Consider the following 18,166-nt stretch of genomic DNA (forward strand, 5'->3'; position numbering starts at 1 on the left):
TCAAACTCTCCGGGGTGAGTAAGAACATCGCAATGTCTGTTACCCGAAAGCACCAGGCCGCAGCCCCGGGCTGCTCCTACATGGTTTGTGTAAGGATGATTTGCTGCCTGTATACATTTCTATCAGGACCAGATGCTGGGGAAACCATATCATTAAATATCTCCACTTGTAAATCCTTCCCGATAGTTTACATCCCACAAACCTAAAGACCGGGATTACGAGACGCACAACGGCATTGCCAATAAGGGAACGCGGTCTGCCGAGCTCGCCAAATATAATGGGAACATAATCTGCTCTACCTTGCTGAGAGCGCCGCATTAGTTGTGCATCGCCTCCTAACATTGCTTTCCTTGAAAACATTTTAAGTGTTTTGGATTTAAGGAACTCTGGTGTGAGCTCTCTCACAAAGACTATTCCATATATACCCTTGATTTGTTCATCGAAAAACTCTTCTCACTGTCTAGTCGCTATGCCCCCAGTCATGATTCTCCTAGTCGCTATGCCCCCAGTCATGTTTTTCCTAGTCACTGTGCCCCCCAGTCTCGTTATCCCAGTCACTATGCCCCCAGTCATGATTCTCCTAGTCACTGTGCCCCCCAGTCATGTTTCTCCTAGTCGCTCTGTCACCAGTCTTGTTACCCCTAGTCACTGTGCTCCCAGTCTTGTTACCCCAGTCACTATGCCCCAGTAATGATTCTCCTAGTCACTGTGCCCCCCAGTCTCGTTATCCCAGTCGCTCTGTCACCAGTCTTGTTACCCCAGTCACTATGCCCCCAGTAATGATTCTCCAAGTCACTATGCCCCCAGTCATGATTCTCCTAGTCACTGTGCTCCCAGTCTTGTTACCCCAGTCACTATGCCCCCAGTCATGTTTCTCCTAGTCGCTATGCCCCCAGTCATGTTTCTCCTAGTCACTGTGCCCCCCAGTCTTGTTACCCCAGTCACTATGCCCCCAGTCATGTTTCTCCTAGTCGCTATGCCCCCAGTCATGTTTCTCCTAGTCACTGTGCCCCCCAGTCTCGTTATCCCAGTCACTATGCCCCCAGTAATGATTCTCCTAGTCACTGTGCCCCCCAGTCTCGTTATCCCAGTCGCTCTGTCACCAGTCTTGTTACCCCAGTCACTATGCCCCCAGTAATGATTCTCCAAGTCACTATGCCCCCAGTCATGATTCTCCTAGTCACTGTGCCCCCCAGTCTCGTTATCCCAGTCGATCTGTCACCAGTCTTGTTACCCCATGTCACTGTGCCTCCAGTCTTGCTACTCCTAGTCGCTGTGCCCCCAATCTTGTTAACCCTAGTAACTTTGCCCCCAGTTTTGCTACTCCTAGTCGCTCTGTCACCAGTCTTGTTACCCCGTGTCACTGTGCCCCCAGTCACTCTGTCACCAGTCTTGTTACCCCAGTTACTGTGCCCCTAGTCTTGCTACTCCTAGTAGCTGTGCCCCCAGTCTTGTTACCCCGTGTCACTGTGCCCCAAAATCTTGTTACCCCTAGTGAGTCTGCCGCCCCCAGTCTTGTTACCACTAGTGACTCTGCCACCTGTCGTTACCCCTAGTGACTCTGCCACCAGTCATTACCCCTAGTGAGTCTGCCACCAGTCGTTACCCCTAGTGAGTCTGCCACCAGTCATTACCCCTAGTGAGTCTGCCACCAGTCGTTACCCCTAGTGAGTCTGCCACCAGTCGTTACCCCTAGTGAGTCTGCCACCAGTCGTTACCCCTAGTGAGTCTGCCACCAGTCGTTACCCCTAGTGAGTCTGCCACCAGTCGTTACCCCTAGTGAGTCTGCCACCAGTCGTTACCCCTAGTGAGTCTGCCCCCAGTCTTGTTACCCCTAGTGAGTCTGCTCCCAGTCGTTACCCCTAGTGAGTCTGCTCCCAGTCGTTACCCCTAGTGAGTCTGCCACCAGTCGTTACCCCTAGTGAGTCTGCCCCCAGTCGTTACCCCTAGTGAGTCTGCCACCAGTCGTTACCCCTAGTGAGTCTGCCACCAGTCGTTACCCCTAGTGAGTCTGCCCCCAGTCTTGTTACCCCTAGTGAGTCTGCTCCCAGTCGTTACCCCTAGTGAGTCTGCTCCCAGTCGTTACCCCTAGTGAGTCTGCCCCCAGTCGTTACCCCCAGTGAGTCTGCCACCAGTCGTTACCCCTAGTGAGTCTGCCACCAGTCGTTACCCCTAGTGAGTCTGCCCCCAGTCTTATTACCCCTAGTGAGTCTGCCAGCAGTCGTTACCCCTAGTGAGTCTGCTACCAGTCGTTACCCCTAGTGAGTCTGCCACCAGTCGTTACCCCTAGTGAGTCTGCCACCAGTCGTTACCCCTAGTGAGTCTGCCACCAGTCGTTATCCCTAGTGAGTCTGCCCCCAGTCTTATTACCCCTAGTGAGTCTGCTACCAGTCGTTACCCCTAGTGAGTCTGCCACCAGTCATTACCCCTAGTGAGTCTGCCACCAGTCATTACCCCTAGTGAGTCTGCCACCAGTCGTTATCCCTAGTGAGTCTGCCCCCAGTCTTGTTATCCCTAGTGAGTCAGCCACCAGTCTTGTTACCCCTAGTGAGTCTGCCACCAGTTGTTACCCCTAGTGAGTCTGCCACCAGTTGTTACCCCTAGTGAGTCTGCCACCAGTCTTGCTACTTCTAGTTGCTGTGCCCCCAGGTCATTTCCCCAGTCAATCTGCCCCCCCACCCATTCTTGTTACCCCAATCACACTGCTCTCAGTCTTGTTACCCTTGCTGGAGGGCTGGTAAGGCTAGAGACTTGGGGAGTATGAGGCCTATTAGCAACAATTTGGCAATTTGGGGGTCTCTGTTGTAACCATTCCTCACTCTACACAAAGCAATGAAACTTTGGGCTAGAATCCTACTTTATTGTACTCCCTTGTTGTTCGAGGATCACTCACCACACTTAATATATCTCATGATTAATAGGTATTATAAAGTATTCTGATCTATTATGTCGTCAACACACATACACAGATACCCGACTCCTTCCCTCAGCCGGCCACCGATGTGAATAATCCCGTGAATCTGATTTACTGCAGTGAGGTTTCGGTGTGCTCTCTTGCCTTGCGGCTTTGTGCGTAGCGGTGTAATTTGTGTTGAGGTTATGCAGGCCTGGCAGGCGTCTAACTCGCTGCTAAACTGGAAGCAGATGTGGCTGTTTGTCTGCAGCGCACAGCACTACGAATGCAGAGAGGAAGCGTCTGCTGGCGTGGTCACATGACTATTCTCTGCCGCAGGCGGTGCAGCCGGTACCACAATATCAAGCGACAGCGCAGAACAGCCTAGAAAAAAAGCAGAATCCCTGGAATACTCAGTCCTTAAAGTGAACCAGAGACGAAGCACCCTCATGTATTTTACCATATACACTGGCTTGCAAAAGTATTCGGCCCCCTTGAAGTTTTCCACATTTTGTCACATTACTGCCACAAACATGCATCAATTTTATTGGAATTCCACGTGAAAGACCAATACAAAGTGGTGCACATGTGAGAAGTGGAATGAAAATCATACATCATTCCAAACATTTTTTACAAATAAATAACTGCAAAGTGGGGTGTGCGTAATTATTCAGCCCCCTGAGTCAATACTTTGTAGAACCACCTTTTGCTGCAATTACAGCTGCCAGTCTTTTAGGGTATGTCTCTACCAGCTTTGCACATCTAGAGACTGAAATCCTTGCCCATTCTTCTTTGCAAAACAGCTCCAGCTTAGATGGACAGCGTTTGTGAACAGCAGTTTTCAGATCTTGCCACTGATTCTCGATTGGATTTAGATCTGGACTTTGACTGGGCCATTCTAACACATAGATATGTTTTGTTTTAAACCATTCCATTGTTGCCCTGGCTTTATGTTTAGGGTCATTGTCCTGCTGGAAGGTAAACCTCCGCCCCAGTCTAAAGTCTTTTGCCGTCTCCAAGAGGTTTTCTTCCAAGATTGCCCTGTATTTGGCTCCATCCATCTTCCCATCAACTTTGACCAGCTTCCCTGTCCCTGCTGAAGAGATGCACCCCCTGAGCATGATGCTGCCACCACCATATTTGACAGTGGGGATGGTGTGTTCTGAGTGATGTGCAGTGTTAGTTTTCTGCCACACATAGCGTTTTGCATTTTGGCCAAAAAGTTCCATTTTGGTCTCATCTGACCCAGAGCACTGTGTCCCCCATGTGGCGTGTGGCAAGCTGCAAACGAGACTTCTTATGCTTTTCTGTTAACATTGCCTTTCTTCTTGCCACTCTTCCATAAAGGCCAACTTTGTACAGTGCATGACTAATACTTGTCCTATGGACAGAGTCTCCCACCTGAGCTGTAGATCTCTGCAGCTCGTCCAGAGTCACCATGGGCCTCTTGACTGCATTTCTGATCAGCGCTCTCCTTGCTCGGCCTGTGAGTTTAGGTGGACGGCCTTGTCTTGGTAAGTTTACAGTTGTGCCATACTCCTTCCATTTCTGAATGATCGCTTGAACAGTGCTCCGTGGGATGTTCAAGGCTTTGGAAATCTTTTTGTAGCCTAAGCCTGCTTTAAATGTCTCAATAACTTGATCCCTGACCTGTCTGGTGTGTTCTTTGGACTTCATGGTGTTGTTGCTCCCAATATTCTCTTAGAAAACCTCTGAGGCCCTCACAGAGCAGCTGTATTTGTACTGACATTAGATTAAACACAGGTGCATTCTATTTAGTCATTAGCACTCATCAGGCAATGTCTATAGGCAACTGACTGCACTCAGATCAAAGGGGGCCGAATAATTATGCACACACCACTTTGCAGTTACCGTATTGTTCGCCGTATAAGACACACTTTTTCTTCCCCAAAATGTTGGGGGAAAAGTGGGTGCGTCTTATGCGGCGAAGGTACGGATTTCGGGATGCAGAGGTGCGCAGGGAAGCACTATATAAATTACATACTCCTGCCGCCGCGCTCCTGGCTCCAATCCTGGCTCCCTGATCCTCTTCTTCCATCTACCGCTGCCCGCTGCTGCCCCCGCCAAACATCGCTGGCCGCTTAATTAGCCGCATGGATACGCTATCAGCACACCACGTGCCGGGGTCACGCATGCCGCCGAACGCTGGCCGGTCCTAATTAGCCGCGCAGGGATACACTATCAGCACACCACGTGCGCCGGGGTCACGCATACGCATGTGTGACCCGGCGCACGCTGATAGCATATCCCTGCGCGGATAATTAGGACTGGCCAGCGTTGTTCGGCGGCATGCGTGACCCCGGCACGTGGTGTGCTGATAGCGTATCCATGCGGCTAAGACCGGCCAGCGATGTTCGGCGGGGGCAGCAGCGGGCAGCGGTAGATGGAAGAAGAGGATCGGGGAGCCAGGAGCCCGGCGGCAGGAGCAGGTAATGTATGTGTACCTGCACAGGGGGACACCGGCACTGGAGGACACACGGATAACGGGGCCACAGGCACAGGGGACGCTACCACAGGGGACACTGCTACAACAGGGGGACACTGCCACAACAGGGGGACACTGCCACAACAGGGGACACTGCCACAGGGGACACTGGCACAATAGGGGACACTGCCACAGGGGACACTGCCACAACAGGGGGACAATGCCACAACAGGGGGACAATGCCACAACAGGGGGACGGGGGACACTGGCACAGGGGGCTGCAGGCAGAACAGGGGGACACGGCAGGCAGAACAGGGGGACACAGCAGGCACAGGGGGACACAGCAGGCAGAACAGGGGGACACAGCAGGCACAGGGGGACACAGCAGGCACAGGGGGACACAGCAGGCACAGGGGGACACAGCAGGCACAGGGGGACACAGCAGGCACAGGGAGACACAGCACAGGGGGACACAGCAGGCACAGGGGGACACAGCACATAACACTGTCCCCATATGTGGTGTAATAGTATGTAATGTAACTGGAAAGGGGGAGGTAAAAAGTCCTTAAGACACCCCTGCATCAGACACACCTAGGTTTAGTTTTTTCTTTTTTTCCTGATTTTTGCCCACTAAATCTGGGTGCGTCTTATATGCCGGAGCGTCTTATACGGCGAAAAATACGGTATTTATTTGTATAAAAATGTTTGGAATCATGTATGATTTTCATTCCACTTCTCATGTGCACACCACTTTGTGTTGGTCTTTCATGTGGAATTCCAATAAAATTGATTCATGTTTGTGGCAGTAATATGACAAAATGTGGAAAACTTCAAGGGGGCCGAATACTTTTGCAACCCACTGTATATCAGTGGGAACATTAGAGAAAACACCTACCCTGCTCTCCATTTCATCCTTCACTGTTCAGCCTGCTTATTACCAGCCCTGATAAACTCCCCGACTGAGCATTCAGTCTGGCTTTGCTCAGGAATCATTATAGCTGAGTCATTATAGCAGAGCCGGAAGGGGGCAGGTTTGGGCTTCAAAATACATCAGAGAAGACAGACTCAGCTATAATGATTCCTGAGCAAAGCCAGACTGAATGCTCAGTCAGGGATTTTATCAGGGCTGTTAACAAGCAGGCTGAGCAGTGAAGGATGAAACAGAGAGCAGGGTAGGTATTTTCTGCAATGTTCCCATTGATATATATGGTAAAATACATGAGAGTGCTTCGTCTCTGGTTCACTTTAAAAAGAAAAGTTTTGAATCAGGATGATACCATTTATTGGCTAACTTAGGGCCTGTTTCCACTATACCTAGGTGAATCTCCATAGAAAAAATGCCTGCGGATTTGCATGCGTATTCAACTACGGTTTTTCATGCGTTTCGCATGGAATTTTTTTTCTTATGTGATTTCACTGTCGCTATTCATTACTATTGACTTCCACATGCGTAAACGTGTACCCGAAAATGCATACGCGTTACTGCGAAACAGCTGAAATCACGCAGAACATTTAGACAGAGGCGCCACATTTTTTTTTTTTGCCAGTGGGGGCAAGCGGATTTCGCCTTTAACGGAAACAGGCTATTGACTTGTGTATGTCATGCGAATCTGCATGCAGAAAATGCATGCAAATTAGTATTAGTAGAGACGGGCCCTTACAGGTAAATAAAAAGTACGCTTTTGGCTAATATGACTTCTTCAGACTTTGTTCCTGTATATTAACAAGATGTTAAAACACACAGTTTATATACACTGGACATCCGGAGGAGAAACATTCTTTTGCAAACATAAATAAATGTCAGATGCCTTAATTACAACTTCATGAGGGTCTCACAGGGATGCTGGCTAATTTATGATGAATAGATAACGTTTCTCCTCCAAATGTCCAGCGTATAGAAGCTGTGTGTGTTTAAATATCTTATTAATATACAGGAACTAAGTCAGAAGAAGACTTATTAGCCGAAAGCTTACTTTTTATTTACCTGTAAGTTAGCTAATAAATGGCATCATCCAGATTCAAAACTTCTTGCTTTACCGATGACTAACACGGTACTACACTTTACTGCTTGAAAAGGAAGACCACCGTTTTTTTTGCTTTACAAGTTTCTGAGTGTACAAAACGGACGTAAAGTAGCCTATTTATTCTGCGGTGAAAGATCACCGGCTTCTACCTCACCCCACATTGCAGCAGGTCAAAGAAAGAAGCCTCCATTTATTATCTGAAGTGAGAGGTATATGGAAGCTGACATATTTATTTACTTTAAAACACTGTAGGGTGCCTGGCTGTCCTGCTGATCCTCTGCCTCTATTACGGTCAGCCATAGCTCCTTGAACTACTAGCATGCAGATCAGGTGTTCTGACTGAAGTCAGACTGGATTAGCTGCAAGCTTGTTTCAGGTGTGTGATTCAGACCATACTGCAGCTAAAGAGATCAGCAGGATTTCCAGGTAACTGCTAACGTTTAACAAGAAATAAATATGGCAGCCTCCATGTCCCTCCCACTTCAGATCCTATTTAATTATAGGTCAGTGTCTTTTTACAAAGCTTTAAAGGACCCTGACCTGCAGCAACGTTACTTCCGCTGGCTGCTGTCCCCTGATTGGCTGCTACAAACTGAGAGGGAGAATGCTCTGCCTTATGTCAAAGTGATGGCAATGATTGGCACCTGATTGGTGCTCAAAGGTAAATCCGCTGAGTAGGAGGGGCTAGAAGTCGCATTCTCCTCAACGACCTCCGATAGGATCAGCGTCTTCCCTTACAGCAGCAGGTTTCTCTTACAGAGAGTTGCGATGCAGTACTAGTAATGTGTCTCAAATGAGAAGTGACAAGGCAGTGGGGCAAGTTTGCTGCGAATGCAGGAGGGGCTCACAAACAATCTAAAAACGGTTTAAAAATGAAGGCACATGATGGCCTACCTTCATGAAGATGGCATATAAATTCAAAGGGAAATGTATTTAGCAGAGGACAACGCGTTTTGCAGAACAAGGACGCTTCATCAGGTCAGTACGGTGCCTGATAGGTTGAGTAAAGGCACTCTAATACTTTACTGACCTGATGAAGTGGCCTTGTTCTGTGATATGCATTGTCCACTGTTCTAAATACATTTTTCTTGGAATTTATACATGAAAGTAGGCCAGCATGTAGCTCAGTTTTACAGTTTTTAAATTGTTGTATAGTTTTCGGGGCCTCGTACTGCTTTCTTTCAGTCAGAGGCGTAGCTATGGGGGGAAGGGAGGGGGCATATGTTCCCGGGTGTGGCACTGTGAGGGTGCTAAGCATGGCCGTCACCCTTATGTGCACGAGAGACGGCTCAATGGCTGCCTGAAGTGCCCCTGCTCCTCTCCCTGCCTCTGCAGAGGAGAGCAGAGGTGTTAGCAGCAGCAGAAAAAGGGGGCACATCTGGCTATCTAAAGAGGGGCACATCTGGCTATCTGAACAGGGGAAGGGGGACATATATGCAGTGTTCACCCCAGGCTCTTTTAGCCGGGGTGCTCCACCCGGATAGCATTGGTGAGCACCCGGCTGTCATTGACTCACCAGAGTGAAGTCAAGCAGAGTTGTGCAGAGAAGTGTCGGCCGTGCATTCTGTCATCACTCCCCACCCGGCTACTTTTTCATGCCACCCGGCTGGAAAAAAATTCTGGGGAGAATACTGATATGGCTATATGGGGGAGGCACATCAGGCTATCTCAACACAAAAGCGCAAAAAACGGTCTGTGTCCCCTTGGCTGAAAACCCTAGCTACGCCTGTGCTTTCAGTCCGTGTGGGGTAACTTTATGATTTTATTATGACCACAAGCTGAGTGGGGACAGTACTTACCGACAAGGTAATATCAGTGGTTGCTTGTCACAGCGCCCCAGATTTGTGAGCATCCATTTTTGTGTTTACCTGTCCTCACACCTAGAATTACTAACCATTCTGAGCTAGACAACATCAATGACGTAGGTAGCAGAGCAACCGTCACTAGGGGGCTGGCATCACTAGGGGGCTGTGGTAGGGACGGACCGCACCAGGTGGCACCAAGCTCACAACTAAGGTAGGGTGGAGTAAGTCTATGTATATAACAAGAGTAACAGTACTGTCAATTCTCCCAAACATAAAAAATAAGGTTTCCCTATCTATAATAAATGGTACGCTCCTGGTTGTAGGCTTTCTGCAATGACTGATGGCTAAAGCAGTGCAATACTCTGCCCATGTTAACGTGACAGTAAACCGACATGACGTGACAGGAAGGAGCGGCAGCGAGTACCTCTCTGGCTTGGAGCTGCAGTGCGGGGAGCCGTTCGGATGTTCGGTTATTGCGGGGGACAGAGGTGGAGAGTTTGGTGCTGGGAACTGGAAGTGCGGGCCGGGCCCGCTGGGCTGGTCTCTGGAGTTGGGCATCGCCGGCGAGGTGCCTACAGACTGTGTTATGATCAGCTCGGGATCCAGAACATACAGCTCGTCCTGACAGATCTCCAGCACGTAGTTCAGATGCTCCTAGGAGAGAACGGAGAGAACGTTATAGATTAATGTGATATGAAACTCAGCATTTCCTATTTGCTCTAAAAGATTATTTACAGCACAAAATCTACTACCACAAAAAAATGTAGCAGAACAGCATTCAAACAGTTAAACAGAGGACTTTCTTCTTCAGTGGAAAGCTCCTTGCTTCAGTGGGCAGCTTCTGGCCACATCCGATGAGGTGATGACACTATCTTTTGTTTACATTCCTTTGTCTGCTACCGGTACATTACTAGCTGCCCAGAAAATGAGCTCTCTCCACTGTAGAAGCAGAAAGCTGAGAGGAGATCACTGGATAGATTTTAATATATAAATACAGCAGCTATGCGAGAAAATGCAATGGCAGCTTTCGGAGCAGATAAACTGTACTTTGGGAATTGTAATTTGTTAACAGACAATATTACCTGTGCACAAAAGCAAATATGATAACTGTATGGGCAATACAAAGGAGGAAAACACATTTTTATTGAATGTTATGTCAGAATTGTATACTTAATGTGCTTTTCTTGTATCCAAGGTCACAGCCGAAAGCCTGTTGCTATTTTTAGAAATGGGTTATATTTCCTGAAATTTCAGTCCTCATATTACTGCACGAGAGCCCTCTCTCCTTTCCTGAGCAGGTAATTTGGGTACAGCATAGACTGCAATGTTAAAGCGGAAGTGAAGAAAGTTATATAAAAAAAAAAAGTTTCACTTGGGGCTTCTACCAGCCCCCTGCAGCTGCCTTGTACCCGTGCCGTTGGCAAACGATCCTCTGGTCCACCCCACAGCTCCGTTTCTTCACCGTCGTCTTACAAGTCGATGGCTACTTCGCCTACGCACCCCTGGCAGCATGCATTTTCGCTCCCGTCACCGAGAACGTCCTGTGCAGACGCAGTACGAGAAAATCTCTAACTGTGCCTGTGCATCTGGGGATGGGAGCAGGGGCCAGGACATGCGCGGCCAGGGCTGCGCAGGCGCAGCGGATGGCAGACTTCAAAAGTGAGCCGTGGCGGGGGACCGGAGGATCGTTTGGTAACAAGGTGGGCATAGGGCGGCTGCAGGGGCTGGCAAAAGCCCCCAGTAAGTGAAACTTTTTATTTTTTATTTTTCTCCAGTTCCGCTTTAATAGTGGGTATAGCAGTGCCTGGGGGTAATTTGGGCATCGGTGGCCCAAATTAAAAATATTGAAATTATGTGGCTGGCGCAAGAGTATCGAGTGATGAAGGTAGTAGCGTGGATAAAAAATATCATACTTGGGCACCCAATACTCCGGTATTTAGGGGTGCAGGTGCGGATGTAGGCAGGGCTTGCAGCAGGGGAGATGGGGGTCACTAGGGGTTTAGCAACAGTAGAGGGAGGACTTGTGCCAGAATAGAGGTATGTTTTGGTAGAGGGAGGGATCCATTTAGTGTTAAACATGGGTGGGGGAGGGGGGTTGGTTAGTGTCCTAACCCTATCGGTGGCGGTGGGGCGCGTGTCGGTTAGGTGTCGGTAGAGGCAGAGTCTGTGCACAGAAAGAGAAGCTGTTTGCTTGGCAGTTGGAAACCCCCGCTTTTCCCCCACAATGCAACAGGGTTTACAGACAGGAAACTGTCAGGACCATGGTCATGACATCACATTGTGGGAGGGATTTAACCACAATATCAGCCATGCAGACCCACCTGATGATCTATTCCAGAAAAGGTAAAGATTCTCATGGGAAAGGGGGTATCAGATTGGGATGAAGTGCAATGTTGGGTTAAAATTCCTCTTTAAAGGACAACTGAAGAGAGAGGTATATGGAGGCTGCCATATTTATTTCCTTGTAAACAATACCAGTTGCCTGGCTGTCCTGCTGATCCTCTGCCTCTAATGCTTTTAGCCATAGCCCCTGAACAAGCATGCAGCAGATCAGACGTTTGTAACATTATTGTCAGTTCTGACAAGATTAGCTGCATGCTTGTTTCCGGCGTGATTCAAACATTACTGCGGCCAAATAGATCAGCAGGGTTACCAGGCAACTGGTATTTTTTAATAGGAAACAAATATGAAAGCCCCCTATGCCTATCATTTCAGTTGTCCTTCAAGCATATTACAGGTTTACTTTGGACATGGACAGTACCTGCGCTCGGTCAATCCTGTAGAAGCGATCGGCAGTGGTAGCTGTAAGACAGAGACAGGAACGTTAAACACGCCACAACAGACAGGCAGAAGCTTCCAATAAGAAGGGTCCCACTATTTCAGACACAGCAGCTCTAGAGGAATAAGACAAGACAAGACAAATAACATTTATATTGCGCTTTTCTCCTTTCGGACTCAAAGCGCCAGAGCAGAGCAGCAGCCACTAGGGCGCGCTCTATTGGCAGTAGCAGTGTAAGGGAGACTTGCCAAAGGTCTCCTACTGATAATATCAGAGAGACCCGGCCGGAACTAACCCCGAGCTGTATAAACGGAGGAAATAATAACATGGATGATCAGACCTCCCCTTCAGTGAAGGCCGCAGGTCGAAATGATTGTTTTGGTTTTAGAGCTACACCCAGGAGAATAATATTCAAATTACCCTTGCTGAGATTAGTGTCCGGAGAGTCCCCTCCCCCAAGTGAGGAGGAAGGCATCCCAGTTTGTCATTTCATGTCCTCCAACTGTTCCTCTAATGCAGGGGTCTCAAACTCGCGGCCCGCGATACATTATAATTTTGTGGCCCTCGCTGGCAACAGCTTCCCTATAGTTCGCTTCAGTGCTCCCAAGTAATCCGCCGCATCCCCGCCGCTAAATGAGGGCTGCAGAGTCCCCAAATCGCCTGGGGGGCAATCCGCCGGCATTTCCTGGAAGGGGCAGAGCTTTCAGCTTCAGCTCTGCCCCTCCTGATGTCAGCCCCGCCCCTCTCTGTGAAGGAAGAGTGAGAGGGGCGGGCAGAGGCGGCAATGCGCCGCGATTGTGAAATTCCTTATGCGGCCCAGCCTCATCCTGACTTTGCCTCCTGCGGCCCCCCAGGTAAATTGAGTTTGAGACCCCTGATCTAATGTGATGAATAACTCAAAGGGAACCTGAAGCGAGAAATATATGGAGGCTGCCATATTTATTTCCTTTTAAATAATGAAGATTGCCTGGATGTCCTGCCTCTCGTACTTTTAGCTATAGCCCCGAACAAGCATGCAGCAAATCAGGTGCTCTGACTTAAAGGGAACCAGAGAGGAAGCACCCTTGTGTATTTTACCATATATATCAGTAAGAACATTAGAGAAAACACTTACCCTGCTCTCCGTTTCATCCTCACTGCTAAAAGTGTCTGTTATCAGCTGTGATAAGAATCCTGGACTGAACATTCAGTCTGGCTTTGCAGGGAATAATTATTGCTGAGTCATAGCAGAGCCACAAGGGGGCAGGCTTGGGCTTGAAAAGACACCAGAGAAGACACTTGGCTATAATCTTTCCGTAGCAAAGCTAGACTGAGTGCTCAGTCGGGGATTCTTATCAGAGGTGATACCAGTCAGATTAAACAGAGAACAATGAAACAAAGAGCAGATTAGGTGTTTACTGTCATCTTCCCACTGATTTATAAGGTAAAATACAAGAGGGTGCTTCATCTCTGGTTCTCTTTAAAGGCCGATACACATGTCGGATTTTCCCGAACGACGGGTCGTTTGAACGTCCCGTCGTTCAGTCGTCCACATGCCAAATCGGGCGTGTGTACAGTCCATCGTTCGGGTGATAAGACTGGTCTTAAGCGATCACCCGAACGACGTTCAAACGACCCGTCTTTCGGGAAAATCCGACGTGTGTATGGGCCTTAAGTGTGACTGGATTAGCTGCATGCTCGTTTCTGGTGTGCGATGCCAGAGAGATCAGCAGTGCTGCCAGGCAACTAGTATTATTTAATTATGGCAGCCTCCATATACTTCTTGCTTGAGGTGTCCTTTAACCTTTTCTCTGCCTGCATCACTTGTCACAACGCTGCAGAAAACCAGTAACTGTTTGTTTAGCAGCATTAGTAGTAATAAGTAGTACTTACTGCTTCCCTGATCCCGCCCGCGCTCCATGTACGAGTACGCCCGCACTGTGCAGGCGCCAGTGGGTTCATGCATGCACAGCAGCACGGATCTGCTCCGGCACGGAGAAATAAAGCAATGCCGGAGTGGCTCTCTGCTGCTGCCCAAGCCATACTGTGTGCCGGCTCAGTAAGGCTACGCCTGTACACCTAGGGGGTTACAAGGGGGTGATAAAGTCCAAGATTGTTTGGGGCCTCCCCTACTGAGGTGAGTATCAAACTTTATTTTTAACTTTATTACAGGTGTCCTTTAACCCCCTCGGCGTTCTGATTCTTTCCAGATTTTAGAGTCTAAAAGCGGTACAATTTTTTGGCACACCTTCAGACCCTAAAACCTGGGGAAAAAATCCTGCTGCCAGGGAGATCTGCACAGCCTCAGTAATCACTCACCTCCCTGGGATCCAGCGCTGCAGTTAGGCCTCCATCCTCCGGGTGGCGCTGCAACTGTAAAGTGAAATTGCCGGCTGTCGTCATGACGACAGCCGGTGATCTCACCAGGAGGCAGCAGAGCCCCGGAGGAGAGGAAGAAGAATGCCGGCCGACGTCGGGATCCCCAGGAGGTATGTAGAAAAGCTCCCGCTGCGCGCTATACTCTGCACACAGCCTCCGGCGGCTACCCCGAGCAGACGTCGGGATTACTGGTCTTAGCTGCGGTTTTCCGCCCCGATCCTAGCTCGGGGTTACCGCCAAGGAGGTTAAAGCAAACCTGAAATTAAGTTTAAAAAAAATGTAGATACTTAAAGCCAATGGGTACCGGATTAAAAAAGAAAAAGTCAGATACTCACCTAATGAGAGGGAAGGCTCGGACCTAATGAGCCTTCCCTCTCCTCTCCCGGTGCCCTCGGTGCTGCGCTGGCTCCCCCGTTCGCGTCCGCCGCCGCAGGAACTTCGGGAGCACTCGGGCTTCCGAAGACGGGCCGCTCCATACTACGCACGCGCGAGGGCGTCATAGAGGGCGCTCGCGCATGCGTAGTATGGAGCGGCCGCGTCATCGGGAGCCCGAGTGCTCCTGAAGGCTTCCGAAAGCTCCCTTCGGCTGCGGAAGTGGCAGTATTTGACCAAACTGGTCGAATACTGCCACGGGGGATCCTGCGCGGGACCGGGCATCGGGATAGGAGAGGGAAGGCTCATTAGGACCGAGCCTTCCTTCTCCTTAGGTGAGTATCTGACTTTTTCTTTTTTAATCCGGTAAACATTCACTTTAAGTAGGCAGAGGGAAGGTTCTGGGGCCCCCATAGAGCCTTCCCACTCCTCTCTTTATGCCCTCGTTCCACCCCGTCCCCCATTCAAAATCTGTGCCTTCACGACTCCCTCGGCAAGCTCAGGGATGCAAGTACTTCTCTGTGAATGAGAGAGACCAAGTGCAAAAGGGTGCAGTATCGTTAGACAAAGCGATGTAAGCAGAATATAACGGTCCCAGGTCTGTCAGTGCAGATGCTGGTCCGTCACTCTCCTGGATTAGTTGTGAGGACTAGAGGTTCTCGTGACTAAAAAACCCCTCCGGGGTATGGACTATACTAGAAAACACTGGTGAAGGCGCCTTTGATGATATGATAGTATGAGATGTTGTACAGCGCTGTGTAATATGTTGGCGCTATATAAATTCAATAAATAATATGAGAAGTGTAATAGCTTACCTTCTTAGAACGACAAACCACATGTTAGTGGAAAAAGTAAAGTGTATTCATGCACGGTAGACAATGCGTTTCAATAGTCTTGTCCAGCTTCCTCAGGTCAATAAAAGTGCCTGTAGAACTTTTGGTCACAAACGTAAGCGCCTAAAAGGCTTCTCCTATATACAGTATATATAAAATCGTTTAGTAGTTTTATCATCAAGGGCGCCTCCACTAGTGTGTTTAACATCTTTTGTTTTTTTACATCGCTACAGGTTTGCTTTAACCACCTTAGCGGTATGGACGAGCTCAGCTCGTCCATTACCGCCAGAGGGTGCCGCTCAGGCCCTGCTGGGCCGATTTACATGAAATAAAGAGCAGCACACGCAGCCGGCACTTTGCCAGCCGCGTGTGCTGCCCGATCGCCGCCGCTCTGCGGCGATCCGCCGCGAGCAGCGGCGAAAGAGGGTCCCCCCAGCCGCCTGAGCCCTGCGCAGCCGGAACAAATAGTTCCGGCCAGCGCTAAGGGCTGGATCGGAGGCGGCAGACGTCAGGACGTCGGCTGACGTCCATGACGTCACTCCGCTCGTCGCTATGGCAACGATCTAAGCAAAACAAGGAAGGCCGCTCATTGCGGCCTTCCTTGTTTATTCTGGGCGCCGGAGGCGATCAGAAGAACGCCTCCGGAGCGCCATCTAGTGGGCTTTCATGCAGCCAACTTTCAGTTGGCTGCATGAAATATTTTTTTTTTTATTTAAAAAAAACCCTCATGCAGCTGCCCTGGCGATCTTAATAGAACGCCAGGGTGGTTAAAGAACAAGCGACACCCAGAAATAAAAAACACATATATAAGTAGATAAATACTACCGGTACTTCTACTTACATACCAGATGTACTGTGCTATCCACATAATGATTCCTGTGAATTTTATACAGGAAAAGTAGAAAATCCTATTCTAGGCAGTGGCCATCTTGCCAAGCTAATGCTGACATCATATCCTCCCTGACTCTTGTTTTCCCTCCTCCCTTCTCTTGCTTATTGTGTATTCATTAGCTGCCCTCCTCCCAGAGTCATATTTACACATCCAATCACTGAGTCACCTCAGCCTTGCTTGTAAACACAAGTAATCAGAGGGTGTTTCTGATAAGCAGCTAGGCAGGGAAATAAATGGCAGAGGAGGAATATATTATAGATAAAAAGAACTCCCAGCATTCAAAAGAACTCCCAGCATTCAACTCTTTGGCACTGTTTGGCACTAGGGCCAGTGCTCCTAAAGTATGTGATAACTCCAAACCATAACAGCAGAAAGAGTTTTGAATGCAGGATTAGCATCTTTATCACTTAATACACTCAGACCAGTTGCTGTTGAAATTAGATTTTTATGGTGACACTCCCGCTTTAGGAGGGGATTATTGCATATAAATAATCAGAAGGTAGTGTGTCTAAAATAATAAAAAATTCTTGATGAACTGAAAACAGCTGTTAGTTTCTGGACTACCCTCGTACATAAATGTGCCTAGAAATTACAAAAAAACAACAACAAAAATACAGCACAATCTCAAAACGATTAGCATGCCGCAAGCGGAACTCCTGCCAGCGACTGCCACGAATCGGCCGCCGCACACTGACCGGCGTCAGAGGGAGGCACCGCGATACTCACAGTCCAGGAAGCACCATTTCGGGGAGAGCTTCTGCGACGAGACACACTGAGGTTTGCTTGTTCCGTCCTCCTGAGCATAGAATACAAATGACACATGTAAGCTTCATCGGCAAGGGAGAGGGCAGCCAATCAGATGCTAATCCCCTCGGCTTCCATGCACATTCAATGCAAATTGTATGCGGTTTGGAAATGGGCAACTCAGAAATCAGCAGGAAGTGAATTTCAGTAGCTCAGTTTCAAGCCGTACAAATTGTTCATTGTATCTACATGAGAGCTGGATGGAAACACTTCTACTTAAAGGGAACTTGAAGTGAGAGGAATGCGGAGGCAGCCATCTTCATTCTCTAATAAACAATGCCGGTTGCCTGGCTTCTGTGCTGATGCTCCGCCTCTAGTACTACAAGTCACTGCCCTGGAATGAGCATCCAGATCAGATGCTGTGACTCTGGTATGACTCCACTGGCTGCATGCTTGTTGCAGGGCTGTGGCTCCACTGGCTGCATGCCTGTTGCAGGGCTGTGGCTCCACTGGCTGCATGCCTGTTGCAGGGCTGTGGCTCCACTGGCTGCATGCTTGTTGCAGGGCTGGGACTCCACTGGCTGCATGCTTGTTGCAGGGCTGTGACTCCGCTGACTGCATGCTTGTTGCAGGGCTGTGACTCCGCTGGCTGCATGCTTGTTATAGGGCTGGGACTCCGCTGGCTGCATGCTTGTTGCAGGGCTGGGACTCCGCTGGCTGCATGCTTGTTGCAGGGCTGTGACTCCGCTGGCTGCATGCTTGTTGCAGGGCTGGGACTCCGCTGGCTGCATGCTTGTTGCAGGGCTGGGACTCCGCTGGCTGCATGCTTGTTGCAGGGCTGGGGCTCCACTGACTGCATGCTTGTTGCAGGGCCGGGGCTCCGCTGGCTGCATGCTTGTTGCAGGGCCGGGACTCCGCTGGCTGCATGCTTGTTGCAGGGCTGGGACTCCGCTGGCTGCATGCTTGTTGCAGGGCTGGGACTCCACTGGCTGCATGCTTGTTGCAGGGCTGGGACTCCAC

The 18,166-nt window shown here is 49.3% G+C and overlaps 1 protein-coding gene across 7 annotated transcripts in view; it reads right to left on the reverse strand.

Annotated features, from left to right (window-relative positions):
• The window catches only part of DGKZ (diacylglycerol kinase zeta), a 514,388-nt gene that overhangs the window by 36,019 nt on the left and 460,203 nt on the right, over nt 1-18,166 (reverse strand). For all 7 annotated transcript variants that reach the window (XM_068260321.1, XM_068260320.1, XM_068260319.1 and 4 more), the window contains 3 exons: nt 17,129-17,198; nt 11,930-11,970; nt 9,593-9,822 (listed from right to left, as the gene is read on the reverse strand). In XM_068260321.1, the coding sequence (XP_068116422.1) occupies nt 9,593-9,822; nt 11,930-11,970; nt 17,129-17,198 (341 nt within the window). The remainder of the gene's footprint in view (nt 1-9,592; nt 9,823-11,929; nt 11,971-17,128; nt 17,199-18,166) is intronic.

This window comes from Hyperolius riggenbachi, chromosome 11, assembly GCF_040937935.1.
Source record: "Hyperolius riggenbachi isolate aHypRig1 chromosome 11, aHypRig1.pri, whole genome shotgun sequence".
Taxonomy (NCBI): Eukaryota; Metazoa; Chordata; class Amphibia; order Anura; family Hyperoliidae; genus Hyperolius; species Hyperolius riggenbachi.